Source organism: Hyla sarda, chromosome 5, assembly GCF_029499605.1.
Source record: "Hyla sarda isolate aHylSar1 chromosome 5, aHylSar1.hap1, whole genome shotgun sequence".
NCBI classification, from domain to species: Eukaryota; Metazoa; Chordata; class Amphibia; order Anura; family Hylidae; genus Hyla; species Hyla sarda.
The window spans coordinates 293,677,067-293,702,765 of record NC_079193.1 but is presented as its reverse complement, the minus strand read 5'-3'; the positions used below and the strand labels follow the sequence as shown (position 1 = coordinate 293,702,765).

At 44.7% G+C, this 25,699-nt stretch overlaps 2 protein-coding genes across 5 annotated transcripts in view; one reads left to right on the top strand and one right to left on the bottom strand.

The window, feature by feature from the left end:
- The window catches only part of SDCBP (syndecan binding protein), a 42,840-nt gene extending 20,022 nt beyond the window's left edge, over nt 1–22,818 (bottom strand). Inside the window, exons 1-2 of one of the 2 annotated variants that reach the window (XM_056522003.1) lie at nt 22,680–22,818; nt 16,400–16,461 (exon numbers count right to left, since the gene is read on the bottom strand). In XM_056522003.1, coding sequence (XP_056377978.1) covers nt 16,400–16,450 — 51 coding nt within the window. In that variant the 5' untranslated portion in view covers nt 16,451–16,461; nt 22,680–22,818. Of the gene's footprint in view, nt 1–16,399; nt 16,462–22,613; nt 22,636–22,679 lie in introns of those variants that run through there. The other variant, XM_056522004.1, reaches the window with a different exon arrangement.
- A 49-nt stretch (nt 22,819–22,867) lies between these two features.
- Nucleotides 22,868–25,699, top strand: part of LOC130274095 (cytochrome P450 7A1) — a 72,448-nt gene continuing 69,616 nt past the window's right edge. For 2 of the 3 annotated variants that reach the window (XM_056521997.1, XM_056521999.1), the window contains exon 1: nt 22,868–23,025. The gene's annotated coding sequence lies outside the window, so the exon portion shown is untranslated. Of the gene's footprint in view, nt 23,049–25,699 lie in introns of all 3 variants that reach the window. The other variant, XM_056521998.1, reaches the window with a different exon arrangement.

Here is a 25,699-nt window from a genome sequence, read left to right as displayed (position 1 = left end):
TGCTTCACTATGCTTGTGAAGAAAGTTACTCATCAGCGACTGTAGACTCAGGCTGCTGCTGATGGAGCTGGTACTGCTCCTGCCACCCCACCCCTCCACAGCAGCCATGGCAGTGGAAGGTGAGCGCAGAGGGCCCCCCAGAGCGCATGGACGATGGCGCAGATAGGCATCGGCCCACTGACTATGTAGGATGCCTCTGTAGTAGGTCAGTTTGTCCTCCCTCTCAGTGGGTGTAAAAAAACAAAACAAAAAAAAAAAAAAAGTCCCCATTTTGTGCGGGAAGGGTCCAATAAAGGCGGAGAGCCAGAAGTCATCCCTCTGCCGTATGGTGACAATTCGGCAGTTGCTACGCAAGCAAGCATCTGGCCATTTGTGCAAGTGACTCAGAGGGACTTCCTGCATCCATCTCCACTGCACACTGCCACGGTGTGTCTGGGTCCTCTGTCTCGCCTTACTCATAACCCTCTAGCTCCTCTGGCTGCTCATGCTCCTCCTCTCCTGTCAGATGATTAGAAAAACCCGCCCATTTCACAAAACCTAAACTGTGCCCCTCCTCCTCCAGTTCAGCCCCCACAGGGCTCATGTGGCCGCGAGATGTAGGCGCCACGTCTCCAGTGCCCTGACCAGCCATAGTTTCCGAGACGTGTTGTAGGAAATGAAGAAGTGGAATGACATTCATCCCGTAATCCTGGTGACTGACTAATAATGTGGCTTCCTCAAAGGGCATGAGCAAAACTGCAGGTGTCACATATGAGCTGCCACTAGTTGACATTGAAGTTACTCTGTTCGTATAGTCGGTCCAACATATATGGAGGGTGGAATTCCAATGTGTGGCAACGTCGCAAATCAGACTATGTTGGGGGATATCGTTCTGACGCTGCAGCTCCAGGAGGGTGTGCTTTGGGGTGTATGAGTGGCTGAAGTGCATGCAAAGTTTCCTTCCCATTGTTAGGATGTCTTGTAGATGGGGGGGGGGGAAACCGTTCAGGAAATTTAGGGCGCATGGCTAAGCCAAGACGTTCTTCCCATTGTCAGTCACCATGGTTCCCATTTCCAGTTTTCGTGGAGTAAGCCATGCTCAGATTTCTTTATCAATGACTTAGCAGTTCATCCCCAGGTGACTGTTCGCCAAGGCAAACCATGTGAAGAACAGTGCGACACTGCTGTGCCCTGCACACATGGTATGCTGAAGGGGCACTGAGACTTGTCCGTGCAGTGGAGGCTAAGGACACGGTGAAAGATGAGGAGGCGGAGTTGCACACCGTCACAGGACCAACGGCCTGAGAGCATGGAGGAGGAAGTAGCGTGACCTGTCCAAGTTGCTGTGCAGGAACCACATTTACCCAGTGGGCCGTAAAGGACATGTATTGTCCTTGACCGTAGTTACAGCTCCAAACATCTGCTCCAGACGGTGTACTTTTGTACACACCGACAGGCTCAAGGACTGGCCCACCTTCTCTTCCACAAAAGTGTGCAGGGATGGTACTTCCTTCTTCGCAAATAAATGACGGCTTGGGACTCTCCACCTCGGTTTGGCACAAACCATCAGTTCTCTGAAAGGTGCAGAGTCCACCACTTGAAAAGGGAGGGACTGCAGCTCCAGCAACTTTGACAGGACCACATTCAGCTTCTGCGCCGTTGGATGAGTGAGTGCACACTGTTTTCTCTTAGACATGGCTTTGCCGATTGATTGCTGGCGGAATGACTGACACGAAGTAGGAGGAGCAAAAGCATCTGGAGCGACAGAAGGAGGGTATGACACACACACACAGCTCCCTTCAGCTGAGGTGGTGGAGCCTTGGCTGGCTGAAACATGTAGCGGCGTGCCACTGGGTGATGGAGCAGGCTGGACCACAACATCAGAGCCACGGTTCTCCCAGGCCGGTTTATGGTGGTGAAGCATATATTGACATAGGGCCGTGGTGCCAACATTGCGACCCTGGCCACGATTCACCTTCTGCCGACACATCTTACATATGGCTATGTTAACCTCCTCCAGATGCTTGATGAATAGCTGCCACACCGCCGGGTAGACGATTTTCCCATCAACACACTAATTGACTGCTACTGCAGTCGTCATCAGGAACCCCTGTTCCACTGCTAAGGTAGGCTGCTGTAAAGCAGGTGGTCTCCCCAGGGCACGTTTTGGCTCCAGAATTTCCACTTCTGCCACCATTCTGACTACCAACCATGCTACCACCTTGCTGGCTCAGCTGCTGTCTCACAGGCAAACCGGCAACTTTCATTTCCTGATGATGATGATGATGATGATGATGATGAAGCCCCTTCTGCAAACGATGGCGATCGGCATCAGCATCATCATCATCATCATCATCATCAAGTAGTGTCTGCACATCACTGATATACTCCTCAGGTTCCCCAATAGTGTCTGTTTCAGGACCCTGAACGCTGGCAACACCACCTCCCATGTCAATCTCCTCATCACTACTTGCCCGCCTAGTTGAGGAACCAGCAGATGTCTCCTCCACTTCTTGGCTGGGCATTAACTGCTGACTGTCCTCTAGTAGATTGTCCTCACTGAATAGTGGAGCTGAACCCACAGCATAAGATACTTCTGTAGGGGAGGGAACAGCATAGGACAGAGACAATGGGAGGACAGGGACTGCTCTCGGGCCATGATAACTGAGGGATGTGTCTGAGGAACCCATCGACTGTTTACTGGGGGTATCAGATGTCACTTGAGATGAAGTGGCTGACCGTGTTAACCAATCGATGAAGGCAGATGGGTTGCTGGTCGAGACACGACCGGTAGCCGATAACGGGAGCTCAGGCCTCTCGCTGCAACTCCTGCTGCCACAATCTATGCCTGCGCCTGATGAATTTAGGCCTCTGCCACTCCTCTATGCAGGTCCTGGCACTTCTCTGCCTGACATATGAGGAGAGTACAATCTACAACAGCAGCAGGTGTGTACTTTTGGCTGGCCTTTTACAGTAACTAGGCTCTTAAGACTTTATCAGGAACAAAATGGTACAACACTTAGATGTTCATAAGTGCTACGCACTTATGAGGGCAGAAAAATGTGCTACAGAACGCTTAAAAAAAAAAAATTATATATATATATATATATATATATATATATATATATATATATATATATATATATATATGGGCACAACACCAGCAATACACACATGTGCTGCAGCACACAGCTGTGTACTACACCCAAAATTGCACTCTCTCTCTCTCTTTTTCAATCTCACTCCCTTCCCTATCAGTGCTTCTATGCAGGATTTGTGCTTGAGCTGAATCGCTGCTGTTCCATGCAACACACTGCTCTCTGTAATAGAACGCTGTAGACAGTGACTGGGAGATGAATTGCTGCAGTAAGAATGCTTTTCTGTGAAACACACACTGCTGTCACTCTGTGTGCGCAACAAAACGCTGACTTGACTAGGAGGTGAAACGCTGCTGGAAAAAGCTTTTCTGTGCAACACAATGCCGTCTGTCCCTCTCTCTCTCTCTCTGCAGTGAAAGGCTGAAGTGACTGGCCGCAATATGGCTGCCAATTAAATAGGGCTGTGACATCACAGGGGCGGCTGGCTGCTGATGGGCTGCATGCGATTCAGGGTCATCCTGCCTACCCTTGTTCCCACCTTCCCAAGATTCCTTGTCCCATGTCCTCACATGTGGATCTGCCATTTTAGATGCCCTGGAGCCTGGACCGCATTAAATGGAGTTTAATAAAATGATTTGCGGCGATATTCGTACTCGTTAAAAATCACATTTTTCTTGAACTTTGTAACGAATTCGGATTCCTCAGATTAGATTTGCTCATCCCTAGTGAACACCTAAACAAGTCAAAAGGTTTTTCAAATGATAGACTTTGAAGTCCCACGTGGGGAACTTAAAATTGTATAATTCTATGTCCATTATTGGATCTGCATTAAAAGTTAGTACATTAAAAAAAAAAAAAAAAAAAGGGTTCTCTCACTCATTGAATCATTACTATATGGACAGTGTGGTCTTTTTCTGCTGACAATGGTTTGTAATTTTATGGTCTATTCACACGTGCAGTATTTCTGTTCAGATTTGATGCACAGGATTTTCTGCTGTAGATTTCAATGTAAACAGAATGACTGAACACAGCTTGAAATCCTGCACATCAAATCTGCGCAGAATACTTTACATGTGAATAGACCCTTAAACAGTGTAGGCCTACTACGTGGAGGAGGGGAGCAATCAGCAATGGGAGATAGAAAGGGACAAGTCAGCTGCAGAGCTAGAAACTGTCAGTGTCCACTTATCACAAATAGAAATAAGCCTCGGTAGACAAGGTCATGCATTACTAATGTTACTCTAATGGATCCATTAGGAGTTAAAAGGTTCCCATATAATATCCTAATGGTCCACTTTACCAGCCTGAGGAGATCACAGGTGGACAAACATTTGGGTATTCACAGAGGACCATTTATGATTCCAGTCAGGCCTTGGCTTCCTTCCACTGTTCTCTATTCTCCTTACAGCACAGAAAACTTCCACATGGCTCCTCATTCCCATGGAAAGCCTTTAGTATTCTGTGTTTGCTCTCTAGAGAGACAGTTCAGAGAAGAACACTCCCCATTGGCAGATTCTATCTTTCAGCATGTAGACAAACTAGATCAGCTACCAAATCACTGCCGCTGGGTATATGACATTTATACAACTAGAAATTAAGCAAAATTAGACACATACAATTTAAGGCTAGGTTCCAGAAACAGAATCTCAGTCTAGAAAAATTCCAGCCAGATATTCTAAGTGCAACTGATTCAGTCGGCACCATTACCACACGGACAGTGCAGTCTTCAAAAATGGCAATGTATTCCATCAAAAGAATGACAACTTAGATCAATTCGGCAGTGGAATTTACAACATTTATGTCACTAGAAATTCAGAGAAAAAAAAATAGATTCTGAATCTAGATTGAGAATGACTAGAAATTCAGCAAAATGTTTACATCTATGATAAAATACCTGGTTTTAGTTGTAGGCTAAAGCTGCCTATATGTTACTGATATTTGAGGAATCCAACAATCTAATACAGTATCTGACATAAGCGAGTCCACCTCTGACCGTTTTGTAAATTTCTTTTCATGTGACAACACTGAAGAAATGGCTCTCTGCTGCTACACAAAGTAGTGAGTGGACTCCTTTACATGAGACACTGTACGTATAGGGGCCTCTCTACTAAACAAGGAAAATGTGGATCAATGTTGGGATACCTGAGATTGTGGTGAACCCTCCCATTCAATGAGGTGACTGCCCTGGAAATCCCATGTGAAAGGTCAGTAGACACTGTTATAGTAGGTATCACTATATGTTTTTTATTCAAGACAGACATAAGCGTTAAAGGGGTACTCTGTGAAAACCAAATGTTTTTAAAATTAACTGGTGCCAGAAAGTTACAGATTTGTAATTTTCTTCTACTTAAAAAAAAAAAAATCTGCTGTATACTAGAGATATTCTAAGGAAAAGTTGTGCAGTTTTCCAGTCTAACCACAGTGCTCTCTGCTGACACCTCTGCTCGTGTGAGGAACTGTCCAGTGTAGAGGCAAATCCCCCATAGAAAACCTCTCCTGCTCTGGACACTGCTCAAAAATAAATAAATAAAGGGAACAGTAAGATAACACATCCTATATCTGAATGAATGAACTAATAATATGAAATCCTTTCGTCTTTACATAGTTGAATGTGCTGACAACATAATCACAGAAAAAGTATCAATGGAAATCATTTTTCAACCCATGGAGGTCTGAATATGGAGTCACACTCAAAATCAAAGTGGAAAACCACACTACAGGCTGATCCAACTATGATGTAATATCCTTAAAACAAGTCAAAATGAGGCTCAGTAGTGTGTGTGGCCTCCACGTGCCTGTATGACCTCCCTAGAACACCTGATGAGGTGGCGGATGGTCTCCTGAGGGATGCCCTCCCAGACCTGGACTAAAGCATGATACATGATGTCCCAGATGTGCTCAATTGGATTCAGGTCTGGGGAACGGGCGGGCCAGTCCATAGCATCTATGCCTTCCTCCGGCAGGAACTGCTGGCACACTCCAGCCACATGGAGGTCTAGCATTGTCTGAATTAGGAGGAGGGCCAACCGCAGCATATGGTCTCACAAGGGGTCTGAGGATCTCATCTCGGTACCTAATGGCAGTCAGGCTACCTCTGGCAAGCACATGGAGGGCTGTGCGCCGCCCCCCCCTAAAGAAATGCCACCCAACACCATTACTGACTCACCACCAAACTGGATGTTGCAGGCAGCAGAACGTTCTCCACAGCGTCTGTAGACTGTCACGTCTGTCACATGTGCTCAGTGTGAACCTGCTTTCATCTGTGAAGAGCACATGGCTGCAGTGGCGAATTTGTCAATCTGTGTTCTCTGGCAAATGCCAAACGTCCTGCACGGTGTTGGGCTGTAAGCACAACCCCCACCTGTGGACGTCAGGCCCTCATACCACCCTCATGGAGTCTGACAGTTTGAGGTCATGCACATTTGTGGCCTGCTGGAGGTCATTTTGCAGGGCGCTGGTAGTGCTCCTCCTTGCACAAAGGTGGAGGTAGCTGTCCTGCTGCTGGGTTTTTGCCCTCCTACGGCCTCCTCCATGTCTCCTGATGTACTGGCCTGTCTCCTGGTAGTGCTTCCATGACCTGAACACTACGTTGACAGTCACAGAAAACCTTCTTGCTACAGCTTGCATCAATGTGCCTGGATGAGCTGCACTACCTGAGCCACTTGTGTGGGTTCTAGACTCCCTCTCATGCTACCACTAGAATGAAAGCACCGCCAGCATTCAAAAGTGACCAAAACATCAGCCAGGAAGCATAGGAAGAGAGAAGTGGACTGTGGTCACCACCTGCAGAACCATTCCTTTATTTGGGTGTCTAATTGCCTATAATTTCCACCTGTTGTCTGTTCCATTTGCACAACAGCATGTGAAATTGATTGTCAATCAGTGTTGCTTCCTGAGTGGACAGTGATTTCACAGAAGTGTGATTGCCTTGGAGTTACATTGTGTTGTTTAAGAGTTCCCTTTATTTTTTTGAGCAGTGTATATCTGTAGTATACAGCAGTTGATAAGTACTGGAAGAGTTTAGATTTTTAAATAAAAGTTATTTACAAGTCTGTATAACTTTCTGGCAGCAGTTAATTTCAAAACCATTTGTTTTCCACCAGAGTGCCCCTTTGGCTAAGTTTCCACTTAACAGCCAACATCTTTCCACTGCAGTCAGATGTAGAAAGTCAATAGGAAAACTCAAAATGCCTTTTCCCCTTTGCATTTTTCAGTTTGGCGTTTTATAATTCTTTTGGTATTTTTTTTTTCACTCCCCTTTGGCATTTTTCAGCTCCTTGGCAGTTTTTTATTTTTTTTTTAGTTGCAGCACGTTGAGACGCCAAGTGGGTTTTTGTAGACTGGTTTTATTCTTTTTCGGCCTTTAGCGATCACAAAAAAAAGTAGGGATGGAATTTTTTTTAATTTAATTACATTTTTTAAGAACTAAAATTTTTAAACAGGGACCAATTTATTTGGGCGAGCAGGGAACTAAAAATGTAGCCGGCAATATACATTTTTTTTATTTTTATAAAATGGCCATTTAATTGTAAATATAGTTTTTTATAATTCATTTTGTTAAAATGAATTATGTACTTTAACCCCTTAAGGACGCAGGACGTAAATGTACGTCCTGGTGAGGTGGTACTTAACGCACCAGGACGTACATTTACGTCCTAAGCATAACCGCGGGCATCGGAGCGATGCCCGTGTCATGCGCGGCTGATCCTGGCTGCTGATCGCAGCCAGGGACCCGCCGGCAATGGCCGACGCCCGCGATACAGATCCCGGCATCTGCGGCAGTTCGCCATTTAAATGAACGATCGGATCGCCCGCAGCGCTGCTGCGGGGATCCGATCATTCATAACGCCGCACGGAGGTCCCCTCTCCTTCCTCCGTGCGGCTCCCGGCGTCTCCTGCTCTGGTCTGTGATCGAGTAGACCAGAGCAGGAGATGACCGATAATACTGATCTGTTCTATGTCCTATACATAGAACAGATCAGTATTAGCAATCATGGTATTGCTATGAATAGTCCCCTATGGGGACTATTCAAGTGTAAAAAAAAAATGTAAAAAAATGTAAAAGTAAAAAAAAATGGAAAAATCCCCTCCCCCAATAAAAAAGTAAAACGTCTGTTTTTTCCTATTTTACCCCCAAAAAGCGTAAAAAACATTTTTTATAGACATATTTGGTATCGCCGCGTGCGTAAATGTCCGAACTATTAAAATAAAATGTTAATGATCCCGTACAGTGAACGGCGTGAACGAAAAAAAAATTTAAAAAGTCCAAAATTCCTACTTTTTTAATACATTTTATTTAAAAAAAAAAATTCTAAAAAATGTATTAAAAGTTTTTAATATGCAAATGTGGTATCAAAAAAAAAAGTACAGATCATGGCACAAAAAATGAGCCCCCATACCGCCACTTATACGGAAAAATAAAAAAGTTAGAGGTCATCAAAATAAAGGGATTATAAACGTACTAATTTGGTTAAAAAGTTTGTGATTTTTTTTTTAAGCGCAACAATAATATAAAAGTATGTAATAATGGGTATCATTTTAATCGTATTGACCCTCAGAATAGAGAACACATGTCATTTTTACCATAAATTGTACGGCGTGAAAACAAAACCTTCCAAAATTAGCAAAATTGCGTTTTTCGTTTTAATTTCCCCACAAAAATAGTGTTTTTTGGTTGCGCCATACATTTTATGATATAATGAGTGATGTCATTACAAAGGACAACTGGTCGCGCAAAAAACAAGCCCTCATACTAGTCTGTGGATGAAAATATAAAAGAGTTATGATTTTTAGAAGGCAAGGAGGAAAAAATGAAAACGTAAAAATTAAATTGTCTGAGTCCTTAAGGCCAAAATGGGCTGAGTCCTTAAGGGGTTAATTATGTGTTTAATAAAGTGTGTGTGTGTTTTTCCCCCCCTTTTCCTTTATTTTTTACATTTTTAGGTAGAACTGCTACTCCCAGCATGGAACAGACTGTTCCATGTTGGGAGTAGTAGTACCTGTACTAATACACAGATCGCCCCAGGTGTCACTTCTGACACCCGTTGCGATCCTCCTATATCAGGCATAGACAACCTTAGGCACTGCAGATGTTCTGGACTACATCTCTCATGACCCCCTTTTAGCCAAAATGCTGCCAAAGCATCATGGGAGATGTAGCCCAAAACATCTTCAATGCCGAAGGTGGCCTATTCCTGTCCTATATAAAACTATAGAAGCGGGTGGCACAGCTGCATTTTTCTGCTCCCCTACACTGTACTCTGATGTGGAGTTGTCTTCACATCACAGATTCATATTTCCCGCAGAGAGCTGTGATTGGCCAGATGGTTCCAGCCAATCACAACTCTCAGCGGCATATACAAAATCTGTGATGTGAAGATAACTTCACATCACAGAAGGCAGGGGACCAGAGAAGTACGGCTGTACCGCTCACATCTAGAGCTTATAAAGGAGGATCACAGCGGGTGTCAGGAGTGACACCTTCTGTGATCTTTCCTTAACTGCAGGTACTTCTGCTCCCAACATGGAGAACACTCTGCTCCATGCTGAGAGCTGTAGTACCTGCATTAATAGACAGATTGTCAGAAGTGACACCCGCTGCAATCAGTCTATTAATGTAGGTTCTACAGCTGCCAGCTTGGAGCAGAGTGTTCTCCATGTTGGGAGCGGTAGTACCTGCAGTTAGGACAGATCACAGCGGGTGTCACTCCTGACCCCCACTGCGATTGTTCTTCATCCTTCTGAGATGAGGAGCGGCTTTCTCCTGCGCTCCGCATCTCTGCACTATACTCTGTCCGGCCAGTGATGTGAATAGAACATCACCCATTCATATTTGCCTCTGAGAGCGGGGATTGGTTGCCACCATCCGGCCAATCCCCACTCTGGGCGGCAAATATGAATTTCTATTCACATCACTGGCCGGCCCGGAGTTCAGAGCAGAGATGTGGGCACTGCATAGAGCCGCTCCATCTTTGCAATATAAAAAGGACAATCGCATCGGGTGTCAGGAGTGACACCCAGGGTGATCTGTCTATTAGTTCAGGTACTACTACTCCCAGCATGGAACAATCTGTTCCTTGCTGGGAGTAGTAGTACTATAAAAAAAAAAAAAATTTTAAAACCACACACTTTAGACACACTTAACCTGTTAAGGACACAGGGCGTACCTGTACATCCCAAGTCCGCTCCCGTTCTATAACGGGTCGGGCCCGGCCTCTAACAACGCATTGATCACGGAACCGCGCGCTATTAACCCTTTAGACGCGGTGTCTAAAATGAAAGTGAAACCATACCAGTAAGCTCAGGGAGCTGTTTGGGATCGCCGCGGCAAAATCGCGGCATCCCGAACAGCTTACATGAAAGCCGGAGGATCCCTACCTGCCTCCTCGCTGTCAGATCGCCGAATGACTGCTCAGTGCCTGCGATCCAGGCATGAGCAGTCAAGCGGCAGAATCATCGATCAGTGATTTCTTAAGAGAAACCACTGATCAATGTAAAAGATCAGTGTGTGCAGTGTTATAGGTCCCTATGGGAGCTATAACACTGCACAATAAAAAAAAAAAAAAAAAAAAGGGGGGAAAAAAAAAAAAAAAGTTAAGATCATTTAACCCCTCCCCTAATAAAAGTTTGAATCACCCCCCTTTCCCCATAAAAAAAAAAAAAAAAAAAAAAAAAAAACTGTAAATAAAAATAAACATATGTGGTATTGCCACGTGCGGAAATGTCCAAATTATAAAAATATATTGTTAATTAAACCGCACGGTCAATGGTGTACGCGCAAAAAAAATTCCAAAGTCCAAAATAGTGCATTTTTGGTCACTTTTTATATCATGAATATTGATCAATAAGTCCTATCAATGCAAAAATTGTACCGCTAAAAACTTGAGATCACGGCGCAAAAAATGAGCCCTCATACCGTCCCATATGGGGAAAAATAAAAAAGTTATAGGGGTCAGAAGATGACAATTTTAAACGTATAAATTTTCCTGCATGTAGTTATGATTTTTTCCAGACGTACGACAAAATCAAAACCAACATAAGTAGGGTATCATTTTAACCGTATGGACCTACAGAATAAAGGTAAGGTGTCATTTTTACCGAAAAAAAAAGTACTGTGTAGAAACGGAAGCCCCCAAAAGTTACAAAATGGCGTTTATTTTTCAATTTTGTCTCACAATGATTTTTTTTCGAGTTTGCCGTAGATTTTTGGGTAAAATGACCGACGTCACTACAAAGTAGAATTGGTGGCGCAAAAAATAAGCAATCATATGGATTTTTAGGTGAAAAATTGAAAGAGTTATGAGTTACTACAATTAACCTCTTCAGGACATAGGGCGTATGGATACGCCCTGCATCCCGAGTCCTTAAGGACCGAGGGCGTATCCATACGCCCGTGGGAATTCCGGCCCCCACCGCTAGCCGGTTGGGGACCGGAGCCGGATGCCTGCTGAAATTGTTCAGCAGGCATCCCGGCATATCGCCCAGGGGGGTCATTATGTCCCCCCATGTCCAGCGATCTGCGGCAATTCTGGGTCAATCGGGTCTCCAGTGACCCGGTGACCCGGAATTACTGGCTGTTCGGGGCCGTCTCTGACGGCCCCGAACAGCCAGAGCCTGCAGGGGTGAGGTGGCACTGGTGCCACCTCACGATCGCCCTGATTCGTCGGCCGGATTACCGGCCGACCAATCAGGGCGCCTGCTGCGGGTGTCACTCCCGCACCCGCTCCGCCCCTCTTCTGGAGGACGTGAGCGGGTGCGGGACGTGCACCCCGGGTGCTGGGGACCCCGATCCCCGGCGCCCCTGTTGGGATCGGGGCCCCAGGAGCAGCTGCGGCGGCGGGACTGACCTGCAGCGTCTGGATCGTTGGAGGTGAGTGACAGCCTCCTGCTGTTGCTTAGCAACAGCTCCCAGCATGCAAAAAGGGCATGCTGGGAGCTGTAGTTATGCAACAGCAGGAGGCAGACCACCACAACTCCCAGCATTCCCTTATGGGCATGCTGGGACTTATGGTTTTGCAACAGCTGGAGGCACATTCTTTCTATGGTAAAGTGTACCTTCAGCTGTTGTCTAACTACAACTCCCAGCTTGCACAAACAGCTAAAGTGCGTGCTGGGAGTTGTAGTGGTGCATCTGCTGGTTACATAACTACAACTCCCAGCATGCCCGTTGGCTGTCGGTGACTGCTGAGAGTTGTAGTTTTGCAACAGCTGAAGGCACACTGGTTGTGAAACTCAGTTTTTTTTACCTAACTCAGTGTTTCACGACCGGTGTGCCTCCAGCTGTTGCAAACTACAACTCTCAGTAGTCACCGTACACCATGCACCGTACATGCTGGGAGTTGTAGTTTTGCAACAGCTGGAGGCACACTGGTTGTGAAACACTGAGTTAGGTCACAAACTCAGTGATACATAACCAGTGTGCCTACAGTTGTTGCAAAACTGCAACTCTCAGCAGTCACCGACAGCCAACGGGCATGCTGGGAGTTGTAGTTATGCAACAGCTGGATGTCCCCCCCCCCCCCCCAATGTGAACGTACAGGGTACACTCACATGGGCGGAGGATTACAGTAAGTATCTGGCTGTAAATTTGAGCTGCCGCAAACTTTCTGCTGCAGCTCAAATTGCCAGCGAGAAACTACTGTGAACCCCCGCCCGTGTGACTGTACCCTAAAAACACTACACTACCACAAAAAATAAAATAAAAAGTAAAAAACACTACGTATACACATACCCCTACACAGCCCCCCTCCCCAATAAAAATTAAAAACGTCTGGTACGCCACTGTTTCCAGAACGGAGCCTCCAGCTGTTGCAAAACAACTCCCAGTATTGTCGGACAGCCGTTGACTGTCCAGGCATGCTGGGAGTTTTGCAACAGCTGAAGGCACCCTGTTTGGGAATCACTGGCGTAGAATACCCCTATGTCCACCCCTATGCAATCCCTAATTTAGGCCTCAAATGCGCATGGCGCTCTCACTTTGGAGCCCTGTCGTATTTCAAGGCAACAGTTTAGGGTCACATATGGGGTATCGCCGTAATCGGGAGAAATTGTGTTACAAATTTTGGGGGATATTTTCTGCTTGTACCCTTTTTTAAAATGTAAAATTTTTGGGAAAACAAGCATTTTAGGTAAAAAAAAATTTTTTTTTTTACATATGCAAAAGTCGTGAAACACCTGTGGGGTATAAAGGTTCACTTAACCCCTTGTTACGTTCCCCAAGGGGTCTAGTTTCCAAAATGGTATGCCATGTGGGTTTTTCTTTTGCTATCCTGGCACCATAGGGGCTTCCTAAATGCGGCATGCCCCCAGAGAAAAATTTGCGTTCAAAAAGCCAAATGTGACTCCTTCTCTTCCGAGACCTGTAGTGCGCCAGCAGAGCACTTTTCACCCCCATATGGGGTGTTTTCTGAATCGGGAGAAATTGGGCTTCAAATTTTTAGGGGTATTTTCTGCTATTACCCTTTTTAAAAATAATTTTTTTTTGGGAAAACAAGCATTTTAGGTAATTTTTTTTTATTTTATTATTATTTTTTTTTTACATTTGCAAAAGTCGTGAAACACCTGTGGGGTATTAAGGTTCACTTTATCCCATGTTACATTCCCCGAGGGGTCTAGTTTCCAAAATGGTATGGCATGTGGTTTTTTATTTTGCTGTTCTGGCACCATAAGGGCTTCCTAAAGGTAACATGCCCCCCAAAAACCATTTCAGAAAAACGTACTCTCCAAAATCCCCTTGTCGCTCCTTCCCTTCTGAGCCCTCTACTGCGCCCGCCGAACACTTTACATAGACATATGAGGTATGTGCTTACTCGAGAAATTGGGCTACAAATACAAGTAAAAATTTTGTCCTTTTACCCCTTGTAAAAATTCAAAAATTGGATCTACAAGAACATGCAAGTGTAAAAAATGAAGATTGTGAATTTTCTCCTTCACTTTGCTGCTATTCGTGTGAAACACCTAAAGGGTTAAAACGCTGACTGAATGTCATTTTGAATACTTTGGGGGGTGTAGTTTTTATAATGGGGTCATTTATGGGGTATTTCTAATATGAAGACCCTTCAAATCCACTTCAAACCTGAACTGGTCCCTGAAAAATACTGAGTTTGAAAATTTTGTGAAAAATCGGAAAATTGCTGCTGACCGTTGAAGCCCTCTGGTGTCTTCCAAAAGTAAAAACACGTAAATTTTATGATGCAAACATAAAGTAGACATATTGTATATGTGAACCAAAAAAAAATGTATTCGTAATATCCATTTTCCTTACAAGCAGAGAGCTTCAAAGTTAGAAAAATGCTAAATTTTCAAATTTTTCATCACATTTACGGATTTTTCACCAAGAAAGGATGCAAGTATCGACAAAAATTTACCACTATGTTAAAGTAGAATATGTCACGAAAAAACAATCTTGGAATCAGAATGATAACTAAAAGCATTCCAGAGTTATTAATGTTTAAAGTGACAGTGGTCAGATGTGCAAAAAACGCTCCGGTCCTTAAGGCCAAAATGGGCTCCGTCCTGAAGGGGTTAAACATCCCTTTTATACATTTTTTTTTATATTGCGGGCTAAATTTTTAGATCCCTGCCCGCCCACATAAATTGGTCCCCGTTTAAAAATTAATACAAATTTTGTTCCAAAAAATATAAAATTCTGTTGGATACAATTTTTCCATCCCTACTGCATTTTTTTATTTTTTTTTTGGGTACCCAACAAAATTCAGAAAAAAAAAAAAAAAAAAAGGCCAAAGGGGCAAAAAATGCAACTTCCACACAAAGGAAATAACACCAGAAAATACGCCAAACGCAGGAAGACGCCATAGTGTTTTTTTCTGGAGTTTTTCATTGCGTTTTTTTGGTCAGAAAAAAAACAAAAAAACAAAGTGGAAACTTAGCCTTTAAGTTTCTATTCAAGTTCTTGGTGCCTTATTTGAGAGAAATTAAACTTACTGCTTGGGAACATATCCAAGTTCTAGCTTTAATTGAAAGCATTTTAGTTTCTGCTACAAACTGGAATGTATCAAGGCCACGTTTCTGAGAGGGGGAGGTCAGATACCTGCACTACATTCCTTATTTTCTTTTCATGGGGAAATATATCCAGATAATTCACAGTTAATAACATTTTGATACATTCATGCGTAATAGTATTAAAGGACAACTGCAGCTTAACATACACTTATCCCCTATCTATAAGATAGGGGATAAGTGTTTGATCGTGGGGGGTCCGACCGCTGGGACCCCCGGCGATCTCCTGTACGGGGCCGCAGCTGTGCCGCGGCTCTCCCGTGCAGGGGGCGTGCCTGCCACAGCATGAGGTTGCGGCCGGCATGTCTCATCCATGCATCTCTATGGGAGAGGCGGGGAGGCAGCGTTCGTGCCTCCCCGGCTCCCCCATAAAACTGTATGAGGACGGGGAGGAGACGGGGCATCACCATCGACCTCTAGGTCGACGCTACGCGCCTTAGCGCTCACTATGAGCGCTAATGCCGGCGCCCCGTTAGGGAGATCATGGGGGGGTCCCAGCGGTCAGACCCCCCGCAATCAAACACTTATCCCCTATCTTGTAGATAGGGGATAAGTGTATATTGCGCTGCAGTTGTCCTTTAATGAAAATGAAATGATCCAGCACTTGGCGCTCAATGCGGCTTTATTTACATCCTCATGAATAAAAAGGTCCACCAACCTCACATCACAAATTCAAATCCGGACATGTTTCTCGAAACACGTCAGGATTTGAATTTGTGATATGAGGTTGGTGGACCTTTTTATTGATGAGGATGCAAATAAATCTGTGTTGAGTGCCCAGTGCTGGATCATCTCTGCTGTGTGGACACCAGGAGCCTGAGCATGGATCCATGCACAGGAGCTATCGGGAGGTGAGCTGGACTTTCTCTGATTTTGTAACAATATTAATCTATTCATATGTCATGTATCTAATACAAATGGGAAGGCCTTTTTACAAGGCAGTTTGTTTTTTTTACATCTGAGAATCTTTTCAAGTTCTTCAGTCTCACATTAAAAGAAGCAAATCCTGGAAAACAATTCACATACTCAGAATGCGGTTTTTAAAGAGCAGTGTGTACTCTCACTCCATTGAAGTGTATAAAGAGAAGTTTTTCCACTATTGCATGCCATCCTATTTTAGACCACTGCTGCAACCTTTTGAGAAGATCGATTGCTCAACCAAAATTGATAAGAGATGGCATCAACAACCCAACAATGTAGATCTTATAGGTGGTATGACAAGTTCTTCTTGGTTTTTATACATCCTTTACCCCCAACACCATTCAGTACAGGATCTTGACCAGTTAAAGCTCAATGATACGTACCTGGATGACCTTGTCAACCTTAAGGTCCTCGAGTGATGGGTACAGAGACATTGCTGATCTTCCTGTTGAGAGAAAATGTGGGCAACTATTATTTCAAGTGTAATGTTAAAAACCACCGATCACACAATACTAAAACCTTGGACATCAACAAGATTCCATTAAAAGATATTACAGATAAGAAAAATTTAAAACCCTGGGAGTCTGAGTTTTAACAAAAAGTACTCGGATATGAATGTTAGAGTGGGTGAAGGGGAATTTTACTAAAACCCCACTATTCAAGAAGAGCCTTAAAGGGTACCTCTCATCAAATAAACTTTTGATATATTTTAGAATAATGAATGTTGAATAACTTTCCAATAGCATGTTAATGAAAAATATGCTTCTTTCTATTGTATTTTTCCCGATCAGTCCTGTCAGCAAGCATTTCTGACTCATGCTGGAGTCCTAAACACTCAGAGCTGCCAGCCTGCTTTGTTCACAGCCAAACAGGCTGTGAACAAAGCAGGCTGGCAGCTCTGAGTGTTCTCCTTTGTGAACAAAGCAGACTGGCAGCTCGTAGTGTTTAGGACTCCAGCATGAGTCTGAAATGCTTGCTGCCAGGACTGGTAGGGAGACCCCTAGTGGTCATTTCTTCAAAGTGGAAAATTAAATAGAAAGAAGCATATTTTTTAATAACATGCAATTGTAAAGTTATTCTGCATACATTAATCTATAATATATCATAAGTTTTTTTGACGAGAGGTACCCTTTGGGAAATCGAAGCCAGAGGTATATCAGAAACCTCATGAAGCTAAATAGGAACCCTATTAAAAAATGTGGTTGTAATACAGGTTAGCGCATAATGTCTTCCACCGAGCAGTAAATATGCTCCAACCTGATGTCATGCAACACAACCACATAGTCTGCAAACTACCACAAGAAGAGATAATTCAAAATTAGAGGGGAAAAGGTTTAAAAATAATATCAAAAAGTAGGGATGCACTGAAATTTCGGCCGTTGAAAATTATGGGCCAAAAATGCCCATTTCAGCATTTTTGGCTGACACATTTTTCATGCCGAAAATTTTGGGGGGCATGGCCAAAATAACACTTAGCACCCCAGAACCTGCCTGTACGCCCCGAGTCCCGCCGCGGCTATGACGCAAGTGCAGGAGCTGCGCTCCCATCATAGCCCATGGGTCCCAGCTGCTTTCAGCAGCCAGGGACACGCCGGTAATGGCAGACATCATGCTGATGTCCACCATTAACCCCCTCAGATGCCGTGATCATTATTGATGACGGCATCAGTGGCAGTTCCGGTGGCTCTGATCGCCCGTGGCACGGCCGCGGGGGATCAGGTTAAAATGGCAGCTGGAGGTCTTTTCACCTGCTGTCAGGGGGGTCTTCTCTGGTCTGCAAACGAGCAGACCAGAAAAGTAGATCACAGATTGCACTGATCTGTATCTGCAATACATATAAAAGTATAAAAAAAATATATATATCTATATATCATCCGAACTAGAATGGTACAAATAAAAACTACAGATCACTGTGCAAAAAATGAGCCCTCATACATCCCCATATACGGAAAAATAAAAATATATAAAAACTATATTTAAAAAAGTGGGCGGAGCAATGCACTTTCAGTTTTGGTTTTCGGCCAAGCACAACCAAACTTTTTGGTTTCGGCCCAACATTTCCCTTTCGGTGCATCCCTATCAAAATGTTTTACTTTATTGAGAGAGTAGTGGATGCATGGCATAGCCTTCCTGCAGAAGTGGTCACTGCAAATACAGTGAAGGAAATTAAACATGCATGGGATAAGTATAAGGCTATCCTTCATTTAAGAAAGGGCCAGGGACTATTGATAGGATTCAGATTGGGTAGACTAGATGGGCCAAATGCTTCTTATCTGCCGACACATTCTATGTTTCTATGAGTGCTGAATAGCCGTGTGTACAATCAAAGCTGTGAGTGAAATCAAAAGCTAGGAAACAAATGTCCATGTAATGTAGACTGCGTATCTAACGTACACTTACTGGTCACTAAACCCATGACTATCGACCCCATCGACATGGTGTTACATAAAGTAATTTTTTTAGACAATAGACAATGTAAAGTTTTTTGTAACTTACATACGGCCATTGTAATAACAAAAAGGTGCATCAGCTTGCGATTCCTTAAACAAGCAATATAATATAGATATTAACGGAAAAGCATCATAAAAGAGAACAGAAGTGGTGAACCCTATGACAGGATCAGTGAGGTCCACAAGCACATGACAATCATATGATGTCCCCTGTAGGAACACTTCAGTAGATTACATCAAACAGGGAAATTCCCACAAGTTCTGGGAACATAAAGTAAGTAGTCTGGCAAATGATGACAATACAGATCTATGGAGATAAAGTCACTAATATGAACAATGAAAAAGAAGGAGGATGTGATAAGTGCCAAGAACTGGGGACTAGGTCAGTAGTTTAAAGCAAAAAAGGAAAACAAATCAAAAAGAGAACCTCAGAGAGGCAACACGAGAATAACACTGAAAACCAGAGGCTCCAGAGGTCACCCATTCTAATGTCATGGTTTAGTCAAATACATTTAGACCAAGCATATGGCAGGGCTCCAGGCACCATGGGGGGTATTTATCCATTTTGCCTGTTGACCGTTTCTTTTTACCCTTTTCTTTTCACTTTGGTTCTCGTGGACATGCACCAAATGTTGAAATCAGCTGTTCCCAGCGCCTTTTACACAGAACTTACCCCCACAGAGGACGCGTATTTTACCCTGTAGAGCAGCCATTTCGGAGTCCCTCCTGCAGTATATCAGCAAGCGACAGGAGTTATTTTCGTTTGTGGGGTTTATAGTCACCATGTGAAATGGATTTTATTTTCAACTTGAGTAATTTTGTTCTTTTTGGTTACTTTAGTGCAGTGGTCTTCAACCTGCGAACCTCCAGATGTTGCAAAACTGCAATTCCCAGCATGCCCGGACAGCCGTTGGCTGTCCGGGCATCCTGGGAGTTGTAGTTTTGCAACATCTGGAGGTCCACAGGTTGGAGACCACTGCTTTAGTGCTTACCTTTCCTGAACCTGTGCGGCCATGTCCAATGCTGGCTCAACGGAGGGTGAAGGTTCCTCAGGATAGTATTGAGCAACCCTCTAATGTATTTTGACGCCTTTACATTTTCTTACATTGCTAAGTGCGTTTTCCAAGTGCAATATTTCTTGGTGGTGATTTGCGCCAAAAAAACGGGATTTGCACCAAAAATCGATTGGCGCAAATGATGAATTACTGACTAAAGTTGAAATTAGGGATCGACCGATATCGTTTTTAGGGCCGATACCGATAATCAGTTGAGGTTAGGGCCGATAGCCGTGTCCCCGCCGCTCCGGACCCGTCACCGCTGCCGTGGATGTCGCGCCATCGCTGTCGCTGTGTCCCCGTCGCTCCGGAACATCTCTGCTGCTGGCCGGGTATCCTCGCTCTCCGTCGACGCCATCACGTCGTTACGCACGCCGACGCACGTACGAGACGACGAGGAAGGAGAGCGCCGGCCATACAGGGGATCCCTGAACGGAGAAGACACCGAGGAGGCAGGTAAGGTCCCTCCCAGTGTCCTGTAAGCACTAACCCGGCTATTCAGTCGGGCTGTTCGGGACCGCTGCGGTGAAATCTCGGCGGTCCTGAACAGCCCGACTGAACAGCCGTTTTAGTGTCACTTTCCCTTCAGACGTGGCGGTCAGCTTTGATCGCCGCGTCTGAAGGGTTAATACAGGGCATCACCACGATCGGTAATGTCCTGTATTAGCCGCGGGTCCCGGTCGTTGATGGCCGCAGGGACCGCCGCGATAGGTGTGTATTCGCCGTATAAGACGCACCGACTTTCCCCCCAGTTTTGGGGAAGAACAAGTGCGTCTTATATGGCGAAAAATACAGTAGGCGCACAATAGCCCGGCCTAACCCTCAGTAGTTTGGTCTATATTGATGCGGGGCACAGACAGCTGTGAGAAATCTCCCCCATTGAGTCTAACTGCATCACTAATAGGAAGGCCTGTATTTATACAGAGACATAAGGGACCCGGCTCAAAATGGGGCTTTTCTAGTGCAAATCCCAGAAAAGAACATTGCCTTTTGCCATTTATAGGAGTTCAGATTTCCGGCTCCTGATTCTTGAGTAACACTGTTTCCACACATAAATGGAGAACTATGACAGCAGAAATGAGTCACAGTATAAGACATGGTATCAGCCATGGCGCAGTACACAGGACCGCGCACAACCACGTCCTGCACAGGACCAAAGCTAAGCGCATATTATATTTATCTAAGGGGTTTGTTCAGATAAATATTTCTATATTTAAAAAGGGCTCAAAACAACAAGGCGAGTGCAGAGGAATGAGGAAACTGGCAAAAAGCTGCACGAGAAATGGGAAGGTAGTTTACATATACGTAGCCTGTCAATAATCATTCGTTATATAGCGTCACAGATTCCACAGAGCTGTACACTCAAATTGGTCCCTGTCCCCAATGGAGAATATAAAAAAAAAATTTTTTTATTGATTTATTTATTTTTAAATCAATTGGTGCCAGAAAGTTTAACAGATTTGTAAATTACTTCTATTAAAAAATCTTATTCCTTCCAGTACTTATTAGCTGTTGAATACTACAGAGGAAATTCTTTTCTTTTTGTAACACAGAGCTCTCTGCTGATATCATGAGCACAGTGCTCTCTGCGGACATCTCTGGCCATTTTAGGAACTATCCAGAGCAGAATGTTTGCTATGGGGATTTTCTACTCTGTACAGTTCTTAAAATGGACAGAGATGTCAGCAGAGAGCACTGTGGTCATGATGTCAGCAGAGAGCTCTGTGTTCCAAAAAGAAAATAATTTCCTCTGTAGTATTCAGCAGCTAATAAGTACTGGAAGGATTAAGATTTTTTAATAGAAATCATTTACAAATCTGTTTAGCTTTCTGCCACCAGTTGATTTAATAAATAAATAAAAAAAATTAAAAATTTTCCACCGGAGTACCCCTTTAACGTCCTTTTCTGCAGACGTATGCACTTTCTGTAAGCCAGGTTGGACCTGGAATACATGTGGGACTTTTAAATGGAGATGCGACTTTTTTTCTTCATAAATAGCGACTATCGCATTTGATAAATACATGACCACTGCAAAATAAAAATAAATAAAAAATAAATAAAATTACCACGCGAGCAGCAGATTTCAGAAATGTGTTTTGGAATAAGCAAAAATCAAAAAGTCGCAGCATGTATAGAAAATACTTTTTACACAAAAAAATAAAAATAATCTACTATGGAGCTTGATAAATCTCCTTCATAAAGATACAATTCCATACGATTTACATAGACGGTATGAACTAGGATGTAAAAATGGTGGTGTGAACACAGCCTAAGGCCCTGTTCACGCTACGGAATTTTCGCCGCTGAAAGTGTTCCGCTTAAAGAAAAAAAACGTGTTCATTCTTTGCGCGGATTCCGCGAGCACTGCATAGCAGTCAATGGTGATGGCTCAGTGCCCCGCGTAACTAGCGCCGAAGCATCTTCGGCGGCGGCCGCCAAGCGGAAGCTCAGCTCGCGGAATTCATCCACGAGAATTTCGACGTGTGAACGCACCCTTATATGGCGCAGTGCTGTATATAGCGGGCACCATAGACTAGACAGGAGTGGAGGGCAACCAACGTTCCTACTAGACAAGGTGGACGGACCAGGAGGGGGCCCGTACATGAGCGATGCCCCTTTACCTAATCTATAAGTATAGTATAGCTCCTAGTGTAGAAAGGGTTAACCAAATTTTTTTTATAAAAAAAAAAAACAGACTCCCACCACTGTTGCAAATCAGCTGTTGCAAAACTACAACCCCCAGCATGCCCGGACAGCCAAAGGCTGTCCGGGCATGCTGGGGGTTGTAGTTTTGCAAAGGCTGGAGGCACTCTGGTTTATAGGAAGTCCCTCGCAGGCAGTGTTTCCCAACCAACGTGCCTCCAGCTGTTGCAAAACTACAACTCACAACATGTCAGACATACTGGGAGTTGTAGTTTTGCAACAGCTGGAGGCACACTGGTTGGAACCCACTGTTCTATAGAAGAGGGACAGACATTGGGGAGAGGTCAGTGACTTGTAGTAAGCAGCGGATACTTTATATAAGGGAGACCCTCTAAGAGAACAGGAATAAAGGGGGAGGGGATACAAGGGTCCCAGTCTATGGGCCACACCTGAAAGGAAAGCAGCGGCCTTCTACAGGGACACCGCACAGTAACGTGACCCGGTCACACACTCACCGTCCTCCACGGGTACACGTAACGGGGACACCGGAGACCGTTACCCTCGACAGCAGCAGGAAGCGGAGCGACTAATGTCCGGGGGCTGCGGTTTCCCTAGAAGACAAAGCGAGGATAGGGGCGGGGCCAGGGAAGGGGCGTGTCCTAGGAGACGTCACTCAAGAACTCGGACTCGTGACTGTTGCCAAGGGCGACGAGTAGTGAAGGGGAGGAGGGGCGGAGACTCCAGATGAGTCATGGGAGCTGCTTTCACTTTCCAACAAGTTTCTTGTTTTCATTACTGAACAGAGAGGAGATTTGTATCAGGTGATACGTGGGGCAGCTCACCTGGAATAAGGGATTTGTGGTAAGGCTCTGTTCACATATAAGGTGCGTTTTATGAGCCACAGTCTGCTACAAGGGGAGGACAGGGTCCAGGTTATCCAGCGAATGAAAAACCAAGTTGATTTCCTTCAAAACAGCTCCCCCCTTTTCCTCAGGTTGTGTGTGGTATTACAACTTGGCCCCGTTCACTTCAATGGAAGTGAGCTGCAATAATGTGTGTGGATAACCTCTTTAACCCCTTAAAGGAGTACTCCAGGATAAGAAAACTTATCCCCTATCCTAAGGATAGGGGATAAGTTTCAGATCGCAGGGGGTCCGACCTCTGGGGCCCCCCGCGATCTCCTGTACGGGGCCCCGACAATCAGCAGCCAGGGGCTGTGTCCGACCACCGCATGACGTGGCAGCCGACACGCCCCCTCAATACATCTCTATGGGAGAGCCGGAGCGCTGTAATCAGCAGCCTCCGCCATAGAAATGTATTGAGGGGGCGTGTCGAACGCCGCATCATGCGGTGGTCAAAATGAGCTATTTCGGCAAAGAGCCGAGAGCCCCGTACGGGAGATCCCGGGGTCCCCAGCGGTCGGACCCCCCCCCCCTGCGATCTGAAACTCATCCCCTATCCTTAGGATAGGGGATAAGTTTTCTTATCCTGGAGTACTCCTTTAAGGCAGTGTTTCCCCACCAGGGCGCCTCTAGCTGTTGAGCATGCCCTGACAGCCAAAGGCTGTCCGAGAATGCAGGGAGTTGTAGTTTTGCAACAGCTGGAGGCACCCTGGTTGGGAAACACTGTCTTAAAGCGTGTTTCTACCTGTCATAGTGCAAAAAAAAGAAAAAAAGTGATATGATACTCAGGACCCAATCCTGACCATGTGCATATCATTTTTATGTGTCTAGGACCTATATATCCAGAGATATAAGCATTTATCTGCTGGTGAGTTACTTTTTCATTGTGCAGGCTGGAGGGGGCGTGTCAGGCTGTCTCCCTCATAGGAGCAAACCTGTGCAGTCAGCCAATCAGTACTCTCTACTCTGTAACCCTTTCCTCTCTGGTTTTATGTTGTTTCATGTTAGGCTGGGTCCACACTACGTTTTCTCCCATACGGGAGCGCATACGGCAGGGGGGAGCTAAAAGCTCGCGCTCCCGTATGCGCTCCCGTATGTCATTCATTTCAATGAGCCGACCGGAGTGAAACGTTCGGTCCGGTCGGCTCATTTTTGCGCCATATGCGCTTTTACAACCGGACCTAAAACTGTGGTCAACCACAATGTAAAAGCGCATACGGCGCAAAAATGAGCCGACCGGACCGAACGTTTCACTCCGGTCGGCTCATTGAAATGAATGGCATACGGGAGCGCATACGGGAGCGCGAGCTTTTAGCTCCCCCTGCCGTATGCGCTCCCGTATGGGACAAAACGTAGTGTGGACCCAGCCTTACACAGAGAAAGATACTTGGAGCTTGCCTGCAGTAATCAGATGACATTATGGTGAATTCATAACAGGATAAAATGTATAAATATAAGAATAGATCTTTATAAAATTAGTGCAAGGATTTTTTAGATAAAAGTACAGCATTTTTATGAATACATGTTCTATCTGTTTTATCTTCTCCTAGTAAAGCTGGATGCTAATCAGCATAGCTGTCACTATGTGTGTCATTCATCTTTCACAGACTCCTGAATGTCTGATCAACTTCTTTGTCATTCAGGAGTCCGAGAAAGCTTTGACTATTTCAGCATGCTGGGAGTTGCTGTTTAGTAACAACTGAAGCTGCAATGTTTGTAAATAACTGTGTTAGAGCAGTGTTGCCTCCAGCTGTTGTAAAACTACAGCTCCCAGCATGTCCACACATCCTTTATCTGTAGTTTTGCATACACTCAATAGAAATCTCCTATACTGGATACCGGTAGGCTTTACGGCCGGTATCCAGTATGCTGTAAAATCTAGACTAGTCTGTCTGGCTAAAAGACAGGCGACCCCTAGTGGTGGCTATTTTGAGCTTTCATTTCAAGTGAAAATATATATTTTTTTTAACAGGTGTATATTGTGAAATGTCATATTATAATGAGTCCTGCAGTATATGAAAAGTTTTTTACAATGACAGTGCCTCTTTAAGGACACGCCCAAGTTTAACCCCTTAACGACTCAGCCCATTTGGGCTTTAAAGGGGTAATCCACTTGAAAACATTTTCTTTTAAATCAACTGTTGCCAGAAAGTAAAACACATTTGTAAATTACTTCTATTAAAAAATCCCAATCCTTACAGTACTTTTAAAATGATGTATACTACAGAGGAAGTTCTTTTCTTTTTTAATTTCCTTTCTGTCTGACTACAGTGCTCTCTGCTGACACCTCTGTCCATGTCAAGAAGTATCCAGAGCAGGATAGGTTTACTATGGGGATTTGCTCCTACTAGGGATCGCCCGATTATCGGTATGGCCGATATTATCGGCCGATAATCACGATTTTGGGCATTATCTGTATCAGCAATTACCTTGCCGATAATGCCCCGCACCGAACCCCCCCCCCCCCCGACGCACCGCTCCACGAACGCCCCCCCCACTCCTCCCCCCCCCCCCGACTAGGTATCGACCTATTATCGGTATGGCCGATATCAACGGCCGATAATCACGATTTTGGGCATAATCGGTATCGGCAATTACCTTGCTGATAAGCCGATAATGCCCCGCACCGCCCC